The 19079-nt window shown below is 51.1% G+C and overlaps 9 protein-coding genes across 9 annotated transcripts; 6 read left to right on the forward strand and 3 right to left on the reverse strand.

Moving 5' to 3' along the window:
• Window positions 1–90: 90 nt before the first annotated feature.
• PEX2_013090 (nascent polypeptide-associated complex subunit alpha) lies at window positions 91–906 on the forward strand (the record flags this gene model as incomplete). Its single annotated transcript, XM_016738586.1, has 3 exons — window positions 91–318; window positions 466–524; window positions 585–906. The coding sequence occupies 3 exons, from the start codon at window positions 91–93 to the stop codon at window positions 904–906; spliced, it is 609 nt and encodes a 202-aa protein (XP_016602740.1).
• A 372-nt stretch (window positions 907–1278) lies between these two features.
• On the forward strand, window positions 1279–2015 carry PEX2_013100 (F1F0 ATP synthase subunit d; the record flags this gene model as incomplete). Its single annotated transcript, XM_016738587.1, has 4 exons — window positions 1279–1287; window positions 1374–1769; window positions 1832–1918; window positions 1986–2015. 4 exons carry the CDS (start codon window positions 1279–1281, stop codon window positions 2013–2015), a joined length of 522 nt encoding a protein of 173 aa, XP_016602741.1.
• Window positions 2016–2858: 843 nt separating this feature from the next.
• Window positions 2859–3911, forward strand: PEX2_013110 (uncharacterized protein; the record flags this gene model as incomplete). The annotated part of the gene is made up of 1 exon (XM_016738588.1): window positions 2859–3911. One exon carries the CDS (start codon window positions 2859–2861, stop codon window positions 3909–3911), a length of 1053 nt encoding a protein of 350 aa, XP_016602742.1.
• A 1564-nt stretch (window positions 3912–5475) lies between these two features.
• Window positions 5476–7050, forward strand: PEX2_013120 (uncharacterized protein; the record flags this gene model as incomplete). The annotated part of the gene is made up of 1 exon (XM_016738589.1): window positions 5476–7050. One exon carries the CDS (start codon window positions 5476–5478, stop codon window positions 7048–7050), a length of 1575 nt encoding a protein of 524 aa, XP_016602743.1.
• A 225-nt stretch (window positions 7051–7275) lies between these two features.
• On the reverse strand, window positions 7276–9366 carry PEX2_013130 (aldehyde dehydrogenase family protein; the record flags this gene model as incomplete). The annotated part of the gene is made up of 3 exons (XM_016738590.1): window positions 7276–8722; window positions 8819–9000; window positions 9091–9366. 3 exons carry the CDS (start codon window positions 9364–9366, stop codon window positions 7276–7278), a joined length of 1905 nt encoding a protein of 634 aa, XP_016602744.1.
• A 372-nt stretch (window positions 9367–9738) lies between these two features.
• PEX2_013140 (endonuclease III domain-containing protein) lies at window positions 9739–11247 on the reverse strand (the record flags this gene model as incomplete). The annotated part of the gene is made up of 1 exon (XM_016738591.1): window positions 9739–11247. The coding sequence occupies one exon, from the start codon at window positions 11245–11247 to the stop codon at window positions 9739–9741; it is 1509 nt and encodes a 502-aa protein (XP_016602745.1).
• Window positions 11248–11782: 535 nt separating this feature from the next.
• Window positions 11783–13640, reverse strand: PEX2_013150 (amidophosphoribosyltransferase; the record flags this gene model as incomplete). The annotated part of the gene is made up of 3 exons (XM_016738592.1): window positions 11783–12984; window positions 13042–13494; window positions 13556–13640. 3 exons carry the CDS (start codon window positions 13638–13640, stop codon window positions 11783–11785), a joined length of 1740 nt encoding a protein of 579 aa, XP_016602746.1.
• Window positions 13641–14628: 988 nt separating this feature from the next.
• Window positions 14629–16577, forward strand: PEX2_013160 (DNA cytosine methyltransferase; the record flags this gene model as incomplete). Its single annotated transcript, XM_016738593.1, has 3 exons — window positions 14629–16082; window positions 16148–16291; window positions 16340–16577. 3 exons carry the CDS (start codon window positions 14629–14631, stop codon window positions 16575–16577), a joined length of 1836 nt encoding a protein of 611 aa, XP_016602747.1.
• A 783-nt stretch (window positions 16578–17360) lies between these two features.
• Window positions 17361–19004, forward strand: PEX2_013170 (putative 2-methylcitrate dehydratase; the record flags this gene model as incomplete). Its single annotated transcript, XM_016738594.1, has 3 exons — window positions 17361–17474; window positions 17537–18314; window positions 18388–19004. 3 exons carry the CDS (start codon window positions 17361–17363, stop codon window positions 19002–19004), a joined length of 1509 nt encoding a protein of 502 aa, XP_016602748.1.
• Window positions 19005–19079: the final 75 nt, after the last annotated feature.

The following is a 19079-nucleotide window of genomic DNA, read 5'->3' on the forward strand; positions in this document are numbered from 1 at the left end:
AGCCCTGACACCAATATTGCCGAACGAAACAACCCAACTAATCAACTCTTTTTTTTTCGGATTCTTCTTAGGCCCCTTTACACCGCAAAAATGGCTGATCCCCGCGTTGAAGAAATCCACGATGACGAGGTCTCCAAGACCGTCGAGGAGAGCTCCTCTGAGTCTGGCTCCGAGGCTGGCGATGAGCCCAACATTCCCGCCGGTGCCTCCGTCGCTGTCCACTCCCGTGGTGAGAAGAAGGCTCGCAAGGCCATTGGCAAGCTCGGCCTGAAGCTCGTCCCTGGCATCACCCGTGTCACTCTCCGTCGCCCCAAGAACGTATGTGATCCCGATGCGACCGTAATGAGAATTTCTACCCCGCCAAGTACAATGTGATTGCGACCATCAACAGCAACACTGGCTACCAAGGGGCATAAAATATCTTGATCATGCTCGATATGGAGATACTAATTGTTGGAATTAAAGATCCTCTTCGTTGTCAACCAGCCCGAGGTTTACCGTTCCCCCAACAGCAACTGCTGGATGTATGTGGATCCCAATCGGAGTCACTCATGTGTGAAGGACATTTACTGACACACTTTCAGCATCTTCGGTGAGGCCAAGATTGAGGACCTGAACTCCCAGGCTCAGGCTTCCGCCGCCCAGCAGCTCGCTGCCTCCGAGGCCGCCGGCGACCACGCCGGTCACGACCACGAGGAGATTCTCGGCAAGGCCAAGGCCCCCGAGACCGAGGATAAGAAGGAGGATGAGGAGGATGATGGTGAGGAGGTTGACGAGTCCAACCTTGAGTCCAAGGATATCGAGCTGGTCATGGCACAAGCAAACGTTTCCCGCAAGAAGGCCGTCAAGGCTCTCCGGGAGAATGATAACGATATCGTTAACTCCATCATGGCTCTCAGCATATAATGAGTGACCGTATTTAAGGTTCTACGAGGGACTTGGGTTATAATGCCGGATGGAAGATATCTGGCATGTTGTCGCCCATAGTGTACACAATTTAGCCCAAAAAACAATTGAACCCATGATTGTGTCAACCAATCAATCTATATACTGTAATAATCAAAAATAAAGCCTGTCCATAAGTTATGTACAATAATTGACACGATCGCTCTATAAAGTATACATAATTTGTTTTGTACAATCCACGGTGGATTTCGGAATGGACATCACGTGACCCGAACAATCCAAACCTTCCGGGTCACTCCTCGTTCGGCACCTCCCTGCACATTGAACTCCCCTCTCTTCTCCCCACCCCCAACCTCTATCATACTCGTCACAATGGCTGCTGTATGTTCCGTTCCTGCTCCTCGACATGTCAAACCCTTGTCAATCCGTCCGGATGACTCCCGCTAACTCCCTTCACCCGAAAACAGCGCAGCGCCGCTCTCAAGATCGACTGGGCCAAGGTGTCGACCTCCCTCGGCCTCCGCGGCCAGACCGCCACCTCCCTCCAAGCTTTCAAGAAGCGCAGCGACGAGGCTCGCCGCAAGGTTCAGGTCCTGTCCGAGCAGCCCCAGACCGTTGACTTCAGCTACTACCGCGGCATCCTGAAGAACCAGGCCATCATCGACGAGCTCGAGAACCACTTCAAGACCTTCAAGCCCGTTACCTACGATGTCAGCCGCCAGCTGAAGGCCATTGACGCCTTCGAGGCCCAGGCTGTTCAGAACGCCGAGGCTACCAAGGGTAAGGTTGAGGCCGAGCTGCAGAACCTGCAGAAGACCCTGGAGAACATCGAGACCGCTCGTCCCTTCGAGGACCTCACTGTCGTACGTATTATCTGCTGCAGACCGCGAAATTGGAATCAATACTTACATGATTACTTTTTTAGGACGAGGTTGCCGCCGCCCAGCCCGAGATCGACGAGAAGACCGCCTCCCTCGTCTCCAAGGGCAAGTGGATGCCCCCTGGCTACAAGGTATGTGTTGATTATCTTGCTAAGAGCAATGCTTCTGTTTCGATACTTATACGATTCCCTTTTGTAGGAGCGCTTCGGCGATCTGTCCGCCGTCTAAGCGTGGACTCTTGTGGCCTTCAATCCGCCTTTTTATTCCTCGCTCCATCATACTACGTGATCATGACTTTTGGAGCCAAGAAGATGGCTATTCAGCCAGTGTGTGGTCAGATACCTCCGATAGTGTGGTGGGGCGGTTGGGATGTGTATAGAAACAATACATTAGTCGTTTCTGCGTTCATCAATTGGTTCCACTGTAATCTCGTACATTTTCAACTAGATCATTATTCGAATCATCCGGAAGTGGACTATAATAAAAACAAATTGAGGCTGGCAAACATCTGAGGTGTCCGATATATATCCAAGCAAACTCCCTGGAAACGTGGGGATCAAGTCCAGATATATAGCGAAGTTATCATGCAAAAATGGGTTATTTTTGAAACTCCGAGAAGAACTACCAAGTGGCAGTATATTCTCGTCTACTTAGATGTAGTAGTTAGGCGATCACGCCACATACATAATCGTGCCTGATGAGGAGCTCCTAAGCTGGCCTTGCCAAGACATGCAACTCACCTCATTTTACCCACTTCCCCTACCCCTCTCCTAGCAATGGGTCGAGCTTTTCCCTTACAATTATTTTCATTGGAGACTGCGCTGGAAGTGCTGCCAAGTGCCTTTCGTACAAGTCACGAGGAGCTACAGGGAGATCATTATGCGAAGTCTGCAGTCGGTGTCATATGGAGTGTGTTTCCATTGAGATAACCATATCCCTCTCTGCTTTTCCTCCTCCCTAGCTATTTACAATCATAAATACCCCTTGTGATATACCTGTGAACACCGCCCTGTCACGAGCAAGCTACACAAGCTATATAAGAACGCATCACCCTGAGACATACTGTCGCAAATGGGCCCAGAGCCCTCCGATCCGTTGGCCGACAACCCTTGCTCGCGCCTTGAGTTACTGCCCGTGGAAATCCTGCAGTTGATCTTTCTTCACAGCCTTGAAGTGAACCTCCCTCGTGCCTCACCACGTCTCAGCGAAGCACTGTCTACTCCATTGCTCTATACCTGGCTCATTCGGCTTGCATTCAGCAGTCCCAATTCAGGATCACGAGAGGGCTTCTTTACCCCGGATTTCCTGCCCCCACCTTTGGACTTCTGGGCCTTGTCCTGGAAAGAGCGCCAACAATTACAAACGGACTTGCTGGCATGTCGGTGGTGCACATTTCCTCTGCTCCGGAAATGCCAGCGTGAGTATGTTGCCCATGCCATTCAACGCAAATGTACAGGCCTGGTCTTCCACCCAGACGACCAAGAAGTGCTGTCAAATCTGGACCCACGCTTCGAGAACCTAGAAGCCTGCGACTGGGCCGTACTCGGCCGGCGTGGGAAAGGGGATCTAGTTATCCCCGCACAGCTGGGGGAAACCTTGCGGACCCCGTCGTCCCGCACCGTCGACCGAAAAGTGGCAATATGGTTCCACTTTGGCGCTGTCCAGATCCGTAAACCACATGAGATATACCACGAGAACGATCTCTTCCGGCTGCCGTGCTCAGTGGCTATTGGTCCTGGTCGTATTCCGGACAAGGTCTTGCGCTCGCCCTGGTCAGATGCGCAGTTTGAGTTCTTGCAGCTACTCTCTTCGGACTTCTATCTGGACGAGGATGAGGCTAGGCCGGACCGATCCTCTGATATCACATATCGTCTCATTCGAACACGCAAGATCGAGCCTTTCAGTCGCTTGTTGCGTATATCGTTCCGCGCTGCAAATTGTCGTGTTCCTGTGCGCTGGCCGCTGCAGCATTCACATTATTCCCTCGTCCGGCGCTGTGGGAGCGGTCCTGGGGATCCGTTTGCAAATGTGATCTTGAATGAGCGTTGGGATGATATGCCCACAGAAGCAAAGCAGGATTTGTTGCGATATATTGAGTCGCCCTCGCCGAAAGACGCGCATTGATATAATTGCTGCTTAGATAGAATTCACACTCAGCAATGTATATTCAATCACACATCTGCAACTTTATGTTCATGCTTGAAGCACTTATCATGTGTAGATACGCTCTCTACGATTTATGCCTGTCAACTATAGAAGAAAAGCAAGTTACGTCGATGGAAAGTATTTCATATCGTAGAACTCGATTCATGATTCACAATTAAAACTGCACCACAGGGTATATTCCAACAAGATAGAATGACAAAAGAAAATTCGCGCCGGCATAACAATCATAGAACCCATAGCCAGCCCTTCTTTCCCCATAGACTAATAGGTGTGTACAGACATGATAGGTTGTTTCCTATCAGACTGCTGATCGACGACCTCGCCGGCGTTTTCCACAGTAGCCGCAGGTCAAGCAGGAGATGATAACATCGATCACTGTGACCACACCGCTGATGATGGCATGGCAGATGGAACCGATTGCATTGACGATAGCCATAAGGCAGCTACCAATAGCGCGGAAGACGCTTTGGATCTAGAGGCGGGTATGTCAGTTGAGTCTTCTGGAAGAGCAGATGCGGGTTCACATACGCAAGAGACGACAGCACCCATATTGAAGATGAAGAGCTTTTCTCGGGGATGTTTTGTATGAAGGTTTTTTGTTTATCTCGGTTTGGATGTGAGAGTAGACTCTGAGCTGGAGGAAGCGTGTGTATGGACAGTTGGATCACTGAAAGGGTGCATGTTGAAAGAAGGTACTGAAGTAGATGGAGAGGTGGTTTAAATAAAGAATGGTAATGATGATTGTCTCAGGCAGGGACAGATATTTCTTGGTTAGATACGTAAGTGGTATCCGAAAAAGGTGATTGATAGACAAGTTCGTGCAGTGAAGCTTGTCTTGCGAGGCGTCAGAAATTACAAGGTGCAGACGCCAGTGACGTCGTTGGAGAAGCTATGACAGAATTTCAAGATTTGATGAAGAATGAGAGAGGAAGATCGAACCTAGAAGCAGTAGATTTTGTAATGGAGCCCAAGGTACCAGGGGTGTTGTCTAACAGCTCATTCCGTCATCTCGACACACCGGGCCATTCATTCCTTGATTTCAGGTTTGTTCAAAAGCACAGAATCTGTTTACACCGTAGGTTTGGTGGAGCAATTGACGGATTCTAAAGGGGTAGTCTAGTGTTTAAGATAGGCCCAGTTTTAATTTCATATTTAGCCATATTGAACCCTTTTCAAATGATCTTAATGCTATTCTTCTTGTTCTACAATGACATTTCTACTCATGGTCCTTGACGTCATTTGATAACAGGCTAAACCCAATTTTGCATTAGAGCGGGGGTGAATCATCATGTGACTTTCATGCCCTCCAATGCCAAGCCCTAACGCCAAGCCATTGCCTGTCCGGCTCTTTTTCCGCCAATCAGACAAAGGGTAGGCTCGAACTTGGCCTGCAACGTTGTATACTATCTGAGGTTGATATGCAAAGTACATACCACAACACTGGATACTCATTATACCAGATTCATGCTCACATGACAAGAAACTACAGGTCGTGAAAGGGTTCAATTGCTCCAATTGCTCCATGAGCCCCCCAAAAGGCGAAGATGAAATCGTGACCCGGCCAAAGCTTGCGCCGCCTGAGCCCGCAAGCAGCGCGCATCCTTCCGCGATCCCCAAGTCGAAGCGCCGACCAGGCCGCACCTTTAAGAAACCGATTCGGAGTGGCTCATCTCGATCCTCTCGGTCCTCTCGGTCGAGGTCGAGTCCCTATGACCGTCCTTCTGATTCGCCCAAACCTAGAACCTCGCGCCCGCAAACCCCCCGCAGGATGTTGTCCCTCCTCGAGGCCCTTCCAGTCGAGATCATCGAGCAGATATTCCTGCAATCGCTCAATCTAAACTTCCCCCGAGCTTCGCCGTTCCTATCCCGCGCCCTCTCCGGTGAACACATCTACCGCGTTCTCATACTCCTTGCGTTCTGGAATGATGCGCTCGAAAGCCCCCGTAGCAAGGCCGTCGACCGCATGATGGTCCCACTCGACTACGTTCCTCTCAAACTGGACGAGCGTGCCCGCTTACAGGAAGATGTCTTCAAGTGCAGATGGTGTACCGTGGACCGCGTGCGCGAACAGATCCCGACAATGCAGATCCTGACCATCTACCGTCGCTGGATCGACGCCGGGATCGTCATGGAGAAAGATGAACAGGCTGCTTTTGAAAAGTTCCTAGCTCGTAAGGATGATAGCGTCCGCATCTTCCATGGCAAGGGCGGGCCAATGAAGGAACTTGCTAGCATGCCCCCGGAGTTCTTCCGGATGGCCCCGAACGCGATGAAAGGCATTAATGAATACAAGCTCCATGTCCTGCCAATGGTCACCACCGAGTTCCAATGTGTGGATGTGGGGTTGACCGTCAACCTCCCTGCACTGGACCTGTGCAAATTCCCATCCCATCTCCTCCGCGGCCGCAGTAACGGCTTCCTTCCAGAAGACGTCGCTTTCCTAGAGATGCTGCGCATGACCTCGTGCAATTGGACCCCCCCAAAGAGCTCCTTGTCGCCCTCAACCCTGACTAAAGTTGACCGAAAAGCCTTAAATGAAGGAATCCAGAACGCAATTCGTCACCAGGACTTCAACGCCATGCTCTCCCTCCTCAAAATCGACGAGTTCCTCTTCCGCTATAAAGCAGAGAACCAAGGCCGTGGCGTCTACTATACGATTCCATCCGAACACTTCCTCGCTGTTACCCGTACCGGCCGCGACAAGCCACATCTTAACTTGGCTTTCTTTGAGGCTCTCCTACGTGCTAGTGCGGAGTCTTTGCCTAGCTGGTCGTCTGAGATCACGAAGTGGACTGTCGACAATATGGAACTCGCGAAGAAGAACCCGAATACTTATAACCAGATTAATGGTAAGTTTGCGCGCTGGTTGTCGAATTTCCTGCTGCGTCTCCCTGCCCAGGTTGAGTACGCCCATGGTTTCCCGACTGGTCAGCTATTCTGTAATGGTCAGTTGGATGTCATGGATCTCGAGGGCTGCCGCTTTGTCGACGAGGTTCTTGATCCCTCCCGTGAACCATTGGGGAATTGGATGATGGAGAGTTCGTTCCGGACCGAGGATCATTGGCTGAGAAAGTTCGGTCCTCCTCTTCCTCCATGAGATTGTTCCAAGTCGTCTCATGAGGATTTTGTTGTTAGCGCTATACCCGCATTTTAGATTTACTGTCATGTAACATAGTCCCCCTTATAGGTTTGAAAGAATAATTTACTTTGAATTAAATGTTCCCACAGCCTGAGGTATCACCTATAGCAATATGGACTATGTATAGTACAAATATCGATATGTAACAAGAATTTTGGAATGATTTTCGGAACAGCAAACCCATCACATATTCCTCAATAACCGCAGGATACCAGCAATACGCCCACCCAGCGTCAACTGATACCCCATCTCAACAATACCCTTACACATCTCCCAAGCCGCAACCCCACCCTTAGCGTCCGCCGCGTTCTCCCGGTTCTGGATAGGATAGTCCACGCGCGGTGGGATACCAGTACCAATCAAAGTAGGGAACCTATCAGCACAAACAGCCTTGATATTGGACAGACCGCGCAGTCCCTCCTCGCCCGCAAACCGGCCATATCCAGATCCGCGAACACCGCCGAACGGCAGTTGCACAGCGTAAAAGGCACCGAAGTCGTTGATCGCTACCATTCCGGCGGAGATTCTCGATACGCAGGCTTGAACGTCCGCTTGCCGGTGCCCGAAGACGCTGGCGCCTAGTGCGTACGGCGTTGAGTTTGAGATGGCGATTGCGTCAGATACGGACTCGGCGCGCATCATGAGGAAAACTGGGGCGAAGAGCTCGGTCTGCGCGATCCGCATGTCGCGTGTCACGTCTACTAGCAGGGTTGGTGTGAAGTAGTGGCCGTGTTGGTGGACGGGGTGTTTGTGTTCGGTGCCGCCGGCGAGGAGACGCGCGCCTTGTTGCACAGCTTCGTTGATGAGTGCCTCGAGGTTGGCGAAGGAGACAGGTGAGATCATTGCACCAACGTCTGGGGTTGCGGTGTCGAGGAGGACAGAGCCGAGGTGGAGATTTTGAATGCGTGGGGTTACAATTTCGATGAGTCGTTCGTATGCGCTGGGGAGGGCGATGATACGCTCGATGCCGATGCAATTCTGGCCGGATGATTGGAAGACACCGCGCATAAGGATAGACGCAATGGAGGGGATGTTGCGAAGAGTGCGAGAGTCATCTAGAATCACGGCGGGGTCTTTGCCGCCCAGCTCGACACACACAGGGATGAGTGACTTGGCTGCTGATTTGCAGACATGGTGGGCAACGGGCCGGGATCCAATGAAGGTTATGTGCGCGATATCAGGGTGCGAGGTGAATGCATCGGCAACATTAGGTAGACAGACTAGCGTCTGGACCAGATCGCGCGAGTGCCCACAGCTAGAGAGCGCGCCGCGCACCATATCGAGGAAGTAGATTGCAGACCATGCGGTCTGCTCAGACGGCTTGACAACAACTGCGTTACCGGTAAACAGCGCGCTGATGATCGGACCAATGAAGTTGTGTAACGGGTAGTTCCAGGACACACATGCACCCACTACGCCTAGCGGTTCATATGTGACCGTGTTCTTCTTGTACATCATCAGGAAGTTGGTCGGCCGCTGCTCTGGTAGCAGTGCCTTCTCGCCATGGTCGATTGTCCACTTGAGCTTCTCCACTGTCACAAGAATCTCGCCGAATGAGCCGTCAACTTTTGTTTTACCCGAATCGAGACAACACGCGGTAACGAGGTCTTCTTGGTGGTCTAGGACATATCTGCGAGATGTTAATTAGACAAGCCTTATGGGGGTGCCAGAGGCAAAGCAAGTTCGATGGTCTCATAGGGTGGAGCAAATATGCTAATTCACATACTTCAACAGTGTCCGGAGAACCTTTCTGCGCTCTGCAAAGGTGGTCTTTGCCCACTCCGGCTGAGCAGCTCTCGCAACCCGAACGACCTCGTTGACATCTTCGACCGTGGCGGGCTTGATTCCGTTGCCGAGCACCCTTCCATCGGCAGGACAGTAGCTCATAATCAATTGATGGTTCCATTTCTGCGTAGTAGACTAGCAGTTAGCTCAAGGACAAGAAAACGAAACCTCAATGAAAGGATCTCGAGCCAAAGATCAGGCTTGTTAACTCACCCCACGAGCTTGATCCTGCAATACCATTTTCTGCAGCCCCTGAGCCTCGTCCCATGTCTTGATCGATCCACTCTTGCGCACTTCGGGTGGGATAGGGACATTGAAAACGACCGCCGCCTGTCTCCAGCTCTGGAGGTAGAGGTACCCCACGTATACCGCGACAAGGGAGATCAACGCGACTCCGATGTGCGAGGCGTACTCTGCCGACCCGGGAGGCGCGTAGGCCTCCAAAAGAGTGCGCAGCGAGGGCGGAATGTGGGATGCCAGACAGTCCATGGCGGGAATTGTGCAATTGGACAACTGGAAAGTGTTGGGAGAGTAAAGGGAGTTCCTGGAGACTTTGTATTTGCGATAAGGTGATAAGTGTCCACTCGTGGACGGCACCGGGGCTAGTCCAGGGCTAGTCGTGCCATACAACTTAGACTGGTGATCATCTAGGAATATCACAAGATGGAATTTAGGAAATTGATCTTTGTGTTTAGTCATAATAATACATTTGTATTGAGAGCAAGAGCAACACAGTAAATAAATATAATAGAGTGTAAATATTGGGCTTCAGACATTCATCGTTAATAAATCGATGCGATTAATCCTCATTTCGTGAAGATTCCACCTTCATTTCATATAATTTCGTCGTCATAAATGCGTTCAATCGCTACTCGTTTCGTCGGAAATCGAACTCTCGCTTTCCTCGGTCTCCTCAGAGTCCTCGTTCATTCTCTTACGCTTACCAGCCGCGCTCTTAGCAGCAGCTTTCTTCTTAGAAACCACAGTGGGACCGCTGCCCTTGCGCTTCCCGTCGCGAATTAGAAGGTGATCAATAACACAGCCGTCCTCCCACCCAGCACTAGACTCGCCGGTAGCAGCTCGGCAACGGGGACAGGTCTTTCCATGCCGGATGAACAGCTGGTGGAGTGAGTACTTCAAGTAGTCGGGGATGCGCACTTCCAGGTGGCTGAAGGCAGTTACTTCGTTTGCACGGGCAGGAATCCATCCGAGCCAGCGGCAGAGCCGGAATATATGCGTGTCGACGGCGAAACAGGGCCGCTGGAGGCAAAACAGGATCACGCAAGCGGCTGTCTTGGGTCCGATTCCGGGGTACTTGATCAAATTGGTCATGGCTTCTTCAGTGCTGAGATTATGGAGGTGGTTGAGGGAGAGGAAGTTCTGATCTGCACAGGCAATCTCGTATTGCTTGTCTTTTTCAGCCTTTTCAGGAACCAGCTTGGACATTGAGTCATTCTTGGACTCAGAATCTAGCAGTGTAGCTCGGCGTGCCTGGTTGTCCTCGTGGACTATGTCAAGAATCGCCTTGAGGTTTTTGCTTTTGATGTCGGCCAAGCCGCCACTTTTGATCGCTTCAAACACGTCTTTCACGGTGGCCTGTCGTACAGCTTCCCAATTCACGCTTCCCTTGCCGATGCCTTCTGAAAGAATGCCGAATCGTTGCACAAGCCCGCCAAAGGCTTTGGCGGCATTGTTGCCTGTAGTGGCACCGCTGAGAAGAGTGCGGATTAAAGCATCCAGAACGGATGGGACCTCACCACACCCGGTGACTGTCAGGGAAGGCTCAGGAATGGTTGCCGGAGCAGTGACTACGCCATGAATGCTGGACAACAGCCGATTGACGTCTTCACACTCTTCGGCGGTCGGTCGAACCAGTTCGGGGAAAGGAGAGACACCAGGTGTCAAACCATAAGTATTCTTCTTTGGCTTGCGGCCAGTTGGGGTAGTTTGAATCTTGGGTTCTTTCTTCAACTTGGTTGTAGCTTTGTTCACAGTGTCTTGAAGCTCAGTAGCCAGATTGATAACCTGATTCCCCTTCACAGTTTGGTTTTCCTTGTCAGATCCAGCAATTGAGGATTTGGGCTCTGTTGCTATAGACAATGGGGCCGGGACAGATCCTAGGTTGTGGGGGAGTTCATTGAACAAGGCTTGGGGTAAATCTGATCTCTCTTGCTTAAGTGTGGGGTTGATTGTTTTAATTTTGGGTGTATTCAGAGCATTGGTGGTATTGGAATTGCTAGTGGGATCGAGACGTTTCCGTTTGTTCGCTTTATTGATGTTTGGTGCTTGAGTGACAGAAGGGCTGTTTTCTTCTCCCGCAATTAATGCAGCGGCAGCCTGTGTTGCAGAGCGAGTGATGCGGCGTTCCATGATAGAGGAAGTCAGGTCCAGACGGCTTCCAGCAAACGTCGATTTCGTTTGCACAGGCAACCAGGTATGCAAGAACTGATAATCGATATAAGATGTATCAAGGTATATCAATTGGTTTTAACAATCAACGAGGGATCTGCGTTTAAAGGTCAAACCTGTTCAATGCAGATGATCGCATTATGGGTCTGTCAATGATGCGGAGGGAATGAGATGATGCTACTGGCCAATGATATTGACACGTGACCTGCTTCTTTCGGACAATGGTCAAAATGAAAACCAGCATGACTTCAACAACATGGGAATATTGCATTTATTTTATTTTCATCAAGAGTTATTGACAAGTGTATCTCAAGACACCGGGTATTGGTATTTTCAATGCATTTCCACATCATTTCCACATCATGTAGCGGCGAATCAGCCACTCAGCATATACAACATATGCTCCCTCAAACAAACGCCCAGACACCCAATGCAAATTACCAAAATGGTGGAGAAAAAAAAAAAAAAAAAAAAATAAAAATCAGATGTCTCGTAATCATGCCTCATGGTCAGCCTGGTTGTGGATGCTAATGTCCATGCGGTCCGAGACCTTCGGGTTATGTTGGTCTTCCTGGCTCGTGGCCTGCTTGGCAGCACCAATCGCCGACTCGTTATCAATGGCAGGGATGATCTTGCCGTTGGTATCCATAGTGACTCCGTGGGCGGCGATCTGGAAGTCGGTCATGTTGGCAAAGCCATTGGTGACAGCCTCCTTTGCCTTATCAATAGCCTTGACCTTGCGGCCTTCGCCACGGACGGACTCGAGATGTTCGAAGTAACCAGATGAAACGGGGGTAACGTAGCTACCGCAGAAAACACCGACCTCAAAGTTTGTAGGCTCTTCCTGGCCATTCTCACGCGCAACCTCAGCACAGGCGTCCTTGAGATCAGACAGAGTTTGGAAGACAACCGCCTCCGCGCCAATGTGCTTGGCGATGGCCTCAGAGTTCCGATTGTGTGCAACCAGCTCTTGAGGGGAGGCAAGATCGATACCGTAGATGTGAGCATGTGTGATCTCCGGTGCACAGCTGGCAAGGTAGACCTTCTTGGCACCAGCTTCCCGGGCCATGTTGACAATTTCACGACTAGTGGTACCACGCACAATACTGTCATCAACCAGCAGGACATTGCGGTCCTTGAACTCAGCCTTCATGGCATTAAGCTTGCGGCGGACGCCCCTTTGCCGTGTCTTTTGCTCCGGCATGATGAAAGTGCGGAAGACGTAACGATTCTTGACGAAACCGTGACAGTAAGGCTTGTTAAGGTATAGTGCGACATTGGACGCAGACGTAGTAGCCGTTTCAGGAATGGGAATAACCACGTCAATGTCTTTGACAACCTCGGGACCCAGGACTTCAAGGATCCGTGCACCGAGACGGTCACCCATGCGCTGCCGGCTACGGTACACACTGATGCCATCCATGATGGAATCAGGGCGAGCGAAGTAAACATATTCGAAAATATCCGGGGCATAGGCCTTCTTGGGAGCCACTTGGCGGAAGACCGGCTCACCACCCTTGGCGATAATAACCGCCTCACCAGGTTGAATGTCACGGTGGTTGGTGAAACCCAGCTGGTCCAGAGCTACTGATTCAGAAGACATCATGTAGTCCATGCCAGGTCCATCCGCGGACTGACGAGAGCCCAGAATGAGAGGACGGATACCGTATGAGTCACGGAAACCCAAGATACCAAAGCCTAGATAGCGAGTTAGTACTATGGACTAGAGGTTACTACGGATGATTGATAACTTACCAGCAAGCATAGCAGTGCAGGCCCATCCACCTTCGCAACGCTTGTACATGCGAGTCAAACTGGCGAAGAGGTCCTCGTGGTTGACACGGGCCTTCTTGGTCTCGCTAAGCTCATCGGCGAAGACATTGAGCATCAGCTCGCTGTCACTATCGGTGTTGATATGACGGTGGGCTTCAAGGTCAAGGTGCTTCTTGAGGTCCCCGGCATTGATCAGGTTACCGTTGTGGGCAAAGCAGATACCGTAGGGGCTGTTCACGTAGAACGGCTGGGCCTCAGCGTTGGCACTGGATCCTGCGGTCGGATAGCGCAGATGGCCAATACCCATGGAGCCAGGGAGGTTGGTCACCTTAGCACCTTCCTGGAAGACCTTGGCAGCCATGCCGTTGGCCTTAAGTTGGTAGATCCGACCGCCGGAGGCGCATGTTGCAATACCGGCAGCATCCTGACCACGATCTATGATACCAAAACCTTTAGTCTCGCGGTCGCAGGTGTATATATTCTGGCCGGAACTCACGTTGGAGAAGGTAAAGTGCCTCGTGGAGATCCACAGCGGCCGCAGATGAGGGGTTCGCCTGGATCAGCGCAATGATACCACACATCCTGACGGAGGGTAGGTTTTCTGGCAAGGACGAAGAGAATTAGTACCAGTGTTCATCCATTGCATTCACAGGGTATAGCAAGATTGCAGTGTCTCAAATCAGTTCAGGTGTTTTCTCCGCAACAATTGTTTAGGAAGTCTAACATCTATAAAAAACCATAATTCATCATAAGAGAGGGGGAGAGCTTTGAATAAAGCTGAAAGCAGAAAACAATAAAACCACGCGACTTACCAAAACCGGATCACGTAAAAGAAGGAGTGAAGTTTAGAGAATGGTCATCACTAGAAATGAACACCACCCCAAGAAGAGAGAGAGAGGGAGGGAAATATTCCATGGCAGTGGTGTTTCTTCCGTCGTTGTGCTGCCCCACAGAATTAAATTTTCTCTTCTCTTGCCCGGGCCGACCTGGGCCGACCTCGGGGCGATGTAATGAGTAAGCAGTGCCCCACATCCAACCGGGGCCCATGCCCTACCTACTATCCCAAACAGGACAAGCGTCTATAGAGTTGAGATGTTGGTATACATTCATGGATACAACCATGAATAGGTGTACAAACCAGCTCGGAAGGGTAACCTTCAATGCGACACCATAGATACCATGGCTTTATTCCAGTCTTTCATGCTGCACAAACCTAGATGTCATCTCTGCTTTGTTGATCAAATAGAAATACATAGACGAATCCGTATGAGTTGCTTCAGTTGAGTTGTTATGTATAGAAGATCTGGCAAAGCCTTCTACCACTTCTCTTTAAATCACATTGTTATCTAAGCCAAATTGTTTCCATTGGCGCAAGGCTAGTTTCGAACACCCGGCTATAGCAATAGAAGTGTTTCTGAAGGTCATCTGAACCTGAGACCCTATCTGATCCCAAGATAATCTATCGGTTTGATCTTGAAATTTGTTTTCTTCACCTTGATTTCAAACCTGGACTTTACATCCTCGCACAAACCGAGTATGGAGCATTTTCATCGGTCAACCATCACACCAATGGCTGATATCAATGATCGATCCCGTATTTCGGTGTCTCCCTTTGGAGACCCAGTCCCCATCAGCACGGCAGAGTTTCGAGCAGTAACTCATGAGCTAACAATGTCTGACGACGACATAATCATGTTGGATCCGTCAGCGATCTTTACTGCTTCCCCCATGCAGGAGGCCAGTCACACCTTCTTTCGCCCCGCCGAGAACTTGCAGAGTGTGATTGACCTGACTTGTGACGATGAAGGCAATCAAGCCATGGAAGAATTGACCTCTGATATGGCCCAAGTTGCGGCTCCCTCAGCCATCGCCCCCGGCGACGACTCAGCGAGTGACCGGTCTTCCTCCGGCCATTCTTCTTTCGTCAGCAACCAGTCCATCAGCTGCAGCCCAACACCGGAGATAGTGCAGCAAGGAATAAGAATCGGGGGTATTGTGTTCAAAGCCGGAATATCTTTGGAGCTTGATGATGGCTCTTTCATGCGTGTCGACGACATGATTCCTCAGCCTCATGACCTACGGTTTTTCGGCCGGCGCCTTTACCGGACGACTCACCCCGAAGCGAAGACGTACTTGCCAAAACTCAACGATGAGTTGGTCTGGCTCACCCAAAACACAGATCATGTCAGCGTTAAGAAAGTCAGGCGAGTTGTGCCCATTCGATTCACCAACTATCGCACGGACTTCAACCACCTCGCACCGGGAGAAGTCCTGACTTGCCGACTAAAGCTCACCATTCGCCAGAACGGAGTCGTCATAATTCCCGGTAATGCACCTTTGAGTGCAGAGCAGTGTGCAATTGAATGGCTGACGTTCGCCGAATCAGACTCAGGACTTGGCAAGCCCGCGAATCAGCTGCGTGCTGAATGGAGAGGCCAGACTGTGCCTTTCGGCGAGGCTGGGGCGTCTTCTATGGCAAGGGATCTTGAAAGACAGGGTGTGATTGATCTGACTGCTCCTGACCGTGCATACACCTTTGGTGATGCGTACTGTGGTGCTGGTGGTGTGTCTTGCGGGGCCAGGCAGGCCGGCGTGAAGCTCCAATGGGCCGTTGATATCGACAAACATGCCCTGGAAACCTATCAAATGAATTTCGACGATGTAGAGGTCGAGCATTCCGACTTTTTCAGTTTTCTTACCAACGATCCGAAGTTCCTCAGAGTCGATATTGCACACTGCTCACCCCCTTGCCAAACCTGGTCACCAGCTCATACTGTACCCTGTCCTCGCGATGACGCCAACTCCGCGTGCGTATTTTCGGCTGGGAGTCTGATTCGAGAGTCACGCCCCCGGGTGTTGACTATGGAGGAAACTATGGGGTTGCCACAGCGATTTCCTGTTATATTCAACCGAGTTGTACTGGACATGGTTGAATTTGGATATTCTGTTCGCTGGTCGGTGCTGGGGTGTGATGAATATGGTGTGCCTCAGGAGCGGAAGAGGCTACTTCTCATTGCTGCGGGGTAAGTGAAGTCAAAGACGAAGCTTTTCATATTTCCATTCTATGTATCTAACCACGTGCTCATAGACCCGGTGAAGTTCTGCCACATTATGCTCAACCCACTCATGGCATGCCTGGCCATGGTCTGCTTCCTCGAGAAACCATTTCATCCACCATCGACAACATTCCCCCTGATGCCGACGATCACAACGTTGAAGGGGCATTGGCACGGTGGGCTCTGAGCCACCGACCATCGTTTAATCGCTACTCTCTAGCCAGGACCATTACTTGCGGGGGCGGGGAATACAACTACCACCCTTCGGGCACCCGGCCCTACACCAGTCGTGAGATGGCCCTCTTGCAGACATTCCCTCTGAACTTCCAATTTACTGGGAGGTTCATGCGCAAGCAGATTGGGAATGCTGTGCCCCCGCTGTTTGCCAAGGCTATCTATGGAGAGATCGTCAAGTCTCTGCGTGAGACTGATAGAGAGGAGGCCATGGGGATCTTCCACTGACTTGTCAGTGAGAGTGATGGCGGAGAAGATGATGAGAGAAAGGGGAAGAATAGGCAGAAATGGGGGGGTTGGGGATTGGGGATGGGGGGTGGGGTCGTCTGGGTGCTGATCTGCCTCACGTGCAGATCAGCCGAGGGCGAAGGGGCTGTAAGCTCGGTGTGAGCTCCATCAAAGTACTCCGTACAAAGGTTTTTACTCTTTACTTGTCCTTTCTTGCACATTCGGACCGAATTATATTCCGATTTCGCTACATCTTGTAGTTATTGCCTCTTGCAGCTTTGTTTACATCCGATACTCGGATTCCCATGATCTAGGGAGCTCAACAGACGGTAATAGAGCAATACAGTCGACCCCTTGAGAAAGTATTAGTGCAATTATTGGTTTTCGACCTGTAGAAGAGATAATTCATTCCATAAACAAGGACATCCACTGGGGGAGTGAAGTAATACCCGACTGTAACCGACCCTCGGCAGGATGAAGTCAGCTTGGAACTCTTCCCCGGTCATTTTCTCCCTTTCTGCCCCAACATTTCTCCTTTCGTCCATTTGTTTTTAAATAAACTACCGTCTTCCCCTCCTCCTTCTCTCCAATTGTGTCAATTGTTGGATCCTCAATTTCGATCCTATTCCCAATTCTTCTTTCACAATGTCCCTGCCCGCAGTGAGACGCCTGACCCACACGTCTCCCCGCACTTTGGCCCGCATCTCCAGGTTTCCCACTTTGGCTTCTTCCCTCTCCATTACTTCCCGTATTTCTGTTCCTCACACTCCCCGTTTCTCTACAATGGCCGCTCGTCAATCTACCGCCCCGGCGGTTCATACCGACAAGTCCTATGACCCTGAAATTCAGGATATGGCTAGTTACATCCACGACTATAAAGTGGATTCCGACTTGGCAGTGAGTTAGCTCCGGCGAGGTGAGATGGAGCACCGGCTCATTCTAACATTTGTTGTTTGCAGTTTGACACTGCCCGTCTGGTGTTCCTAGACACCCTTGGCTGTGGATTGGAGGCTCTGAAGTTTAAGGAGTGCGCGAAGCTTCTCGGCCCCGTTGTGGAAGGTACTGTCGTCCCCAATGGTACCCGTGTGCTTGGCACTCCTTACCAGCTGGACCCCGTCAATGGCGCTTTCAACATCGGTGCTATGATCCGCTGGCTCGATTACAATGACTGCTGGCTCGCTGCTGAGTGGGGTCACCCCTCGGACAACCTGGGTGGTATCTTGGCTGTGGCCGACTGGATCTCGCGCACCAACCGCGCCGGTGGAAACCTTGGAAATGGCAAGATCCTGAAGATCCATGATGTTTTGGAGGCCATGATCAAGGCCCACGAAATTCAGGGTGTCCTAGCCCTGGAGAACTCCTACAACAAGGTCGGCCTAGACCACGTTGTTCTCGTCAAGGTTGCGACCGCCGCTGTCGTCTCCAAGATGCTGGGTCTTACCGAGAGGCAGACCGCCGATGCTATTACCCAGGCTTGGGTGGACGGCCAGTCTCTCCGTACCTACCGCCACTCGCCCAATACCATGTCGCGTAAGTCATGGGCTGCTGGTGACGCCTGCCAGCGCGCTGTCAACCTGGTTCTCAAGGTCCAGAAGGGTGAGGGTGGTCTCCGCACTGTTCTCTCTGCTCCTACCTGGGGATTCTACGATGTCCTGTTCAAGGGCAAGAAGTTCCAGTTCCAGCGCCCCTACGGCAGTTATGTCATGGAGAACGTTCTGTTCAAGGTTTCCTATCCTGGTAAGTGCAAGAATATATTGCAAAAAATGATACTGTATGGGGATTGATGAAAGCTAACTTCTTTTTTTAATAGCCGAGTTCCACTCCCAGACTGCCATTGAGGCCGCTGAAAAGGTCAATGCCAAGCTTGCGGCCATGGGCAAGAGTGCCAAGGACATCAAGGAGATCACTAACCGCACACACGAGGCATGCATCCGCATCATCGACAAGCAGTTCAAGGAGATGGACAACTTTGCCGACCGCGACCACTGTGTGCAGTACATGGTTGCTACCATGCTCGTTTTCGGCCGCCTGACCGCCAGCGACTACGCTGACGGCTCTGAGGCCGCTACCTCCCCTCTGTTGGAGGAGCTCCGCAAGAAGATCCGCTGTGTCGAGGACACCAAGTTCACTACCGACTACCACGACCCCAGCAAGCGCACCATCCCCAATGCGCTGACTGTCACCCTGAACGATGGTACTGTCCTCGATGAGGTTGTCGTCGAAGCTCCCCTGGGCCACCGTCTCCGCCGGGAGGAGGCTAAGCCTGAGATTCTGGCCAAGTACAAGCGTCACCTAGAGGCGCACTTCGATCAGGCTCGTGTTGAGGAGCTACTGGAGTTGGGCTGGAACCGCTCTCAGCTGGAGAACTACGATGTCGACCAATATGTCGACCTCTACGTGAAGGACAAGATGATTGCCTCCTCGTAAACATTGAATGAACGGGTTTGGTGTACTGCGCTGAACATCACACGTGTATGACGAACATATTCTTTTTTTTATATA

The sequence above is a fragment of the Penicillium expansum genome (assembly GCF_000769745.1).
Source record: "Penicillium expansum strain MD-8 chromosome Unknown contig42, whole genome shotgun sequence".
Taxonomy (NCBI): Eukaryota; Fungi; Ascomycota; class Eurotiomycetes; order Eurotiales; family Aspergillaceae; genus Penicillium; species Penicillium expansum.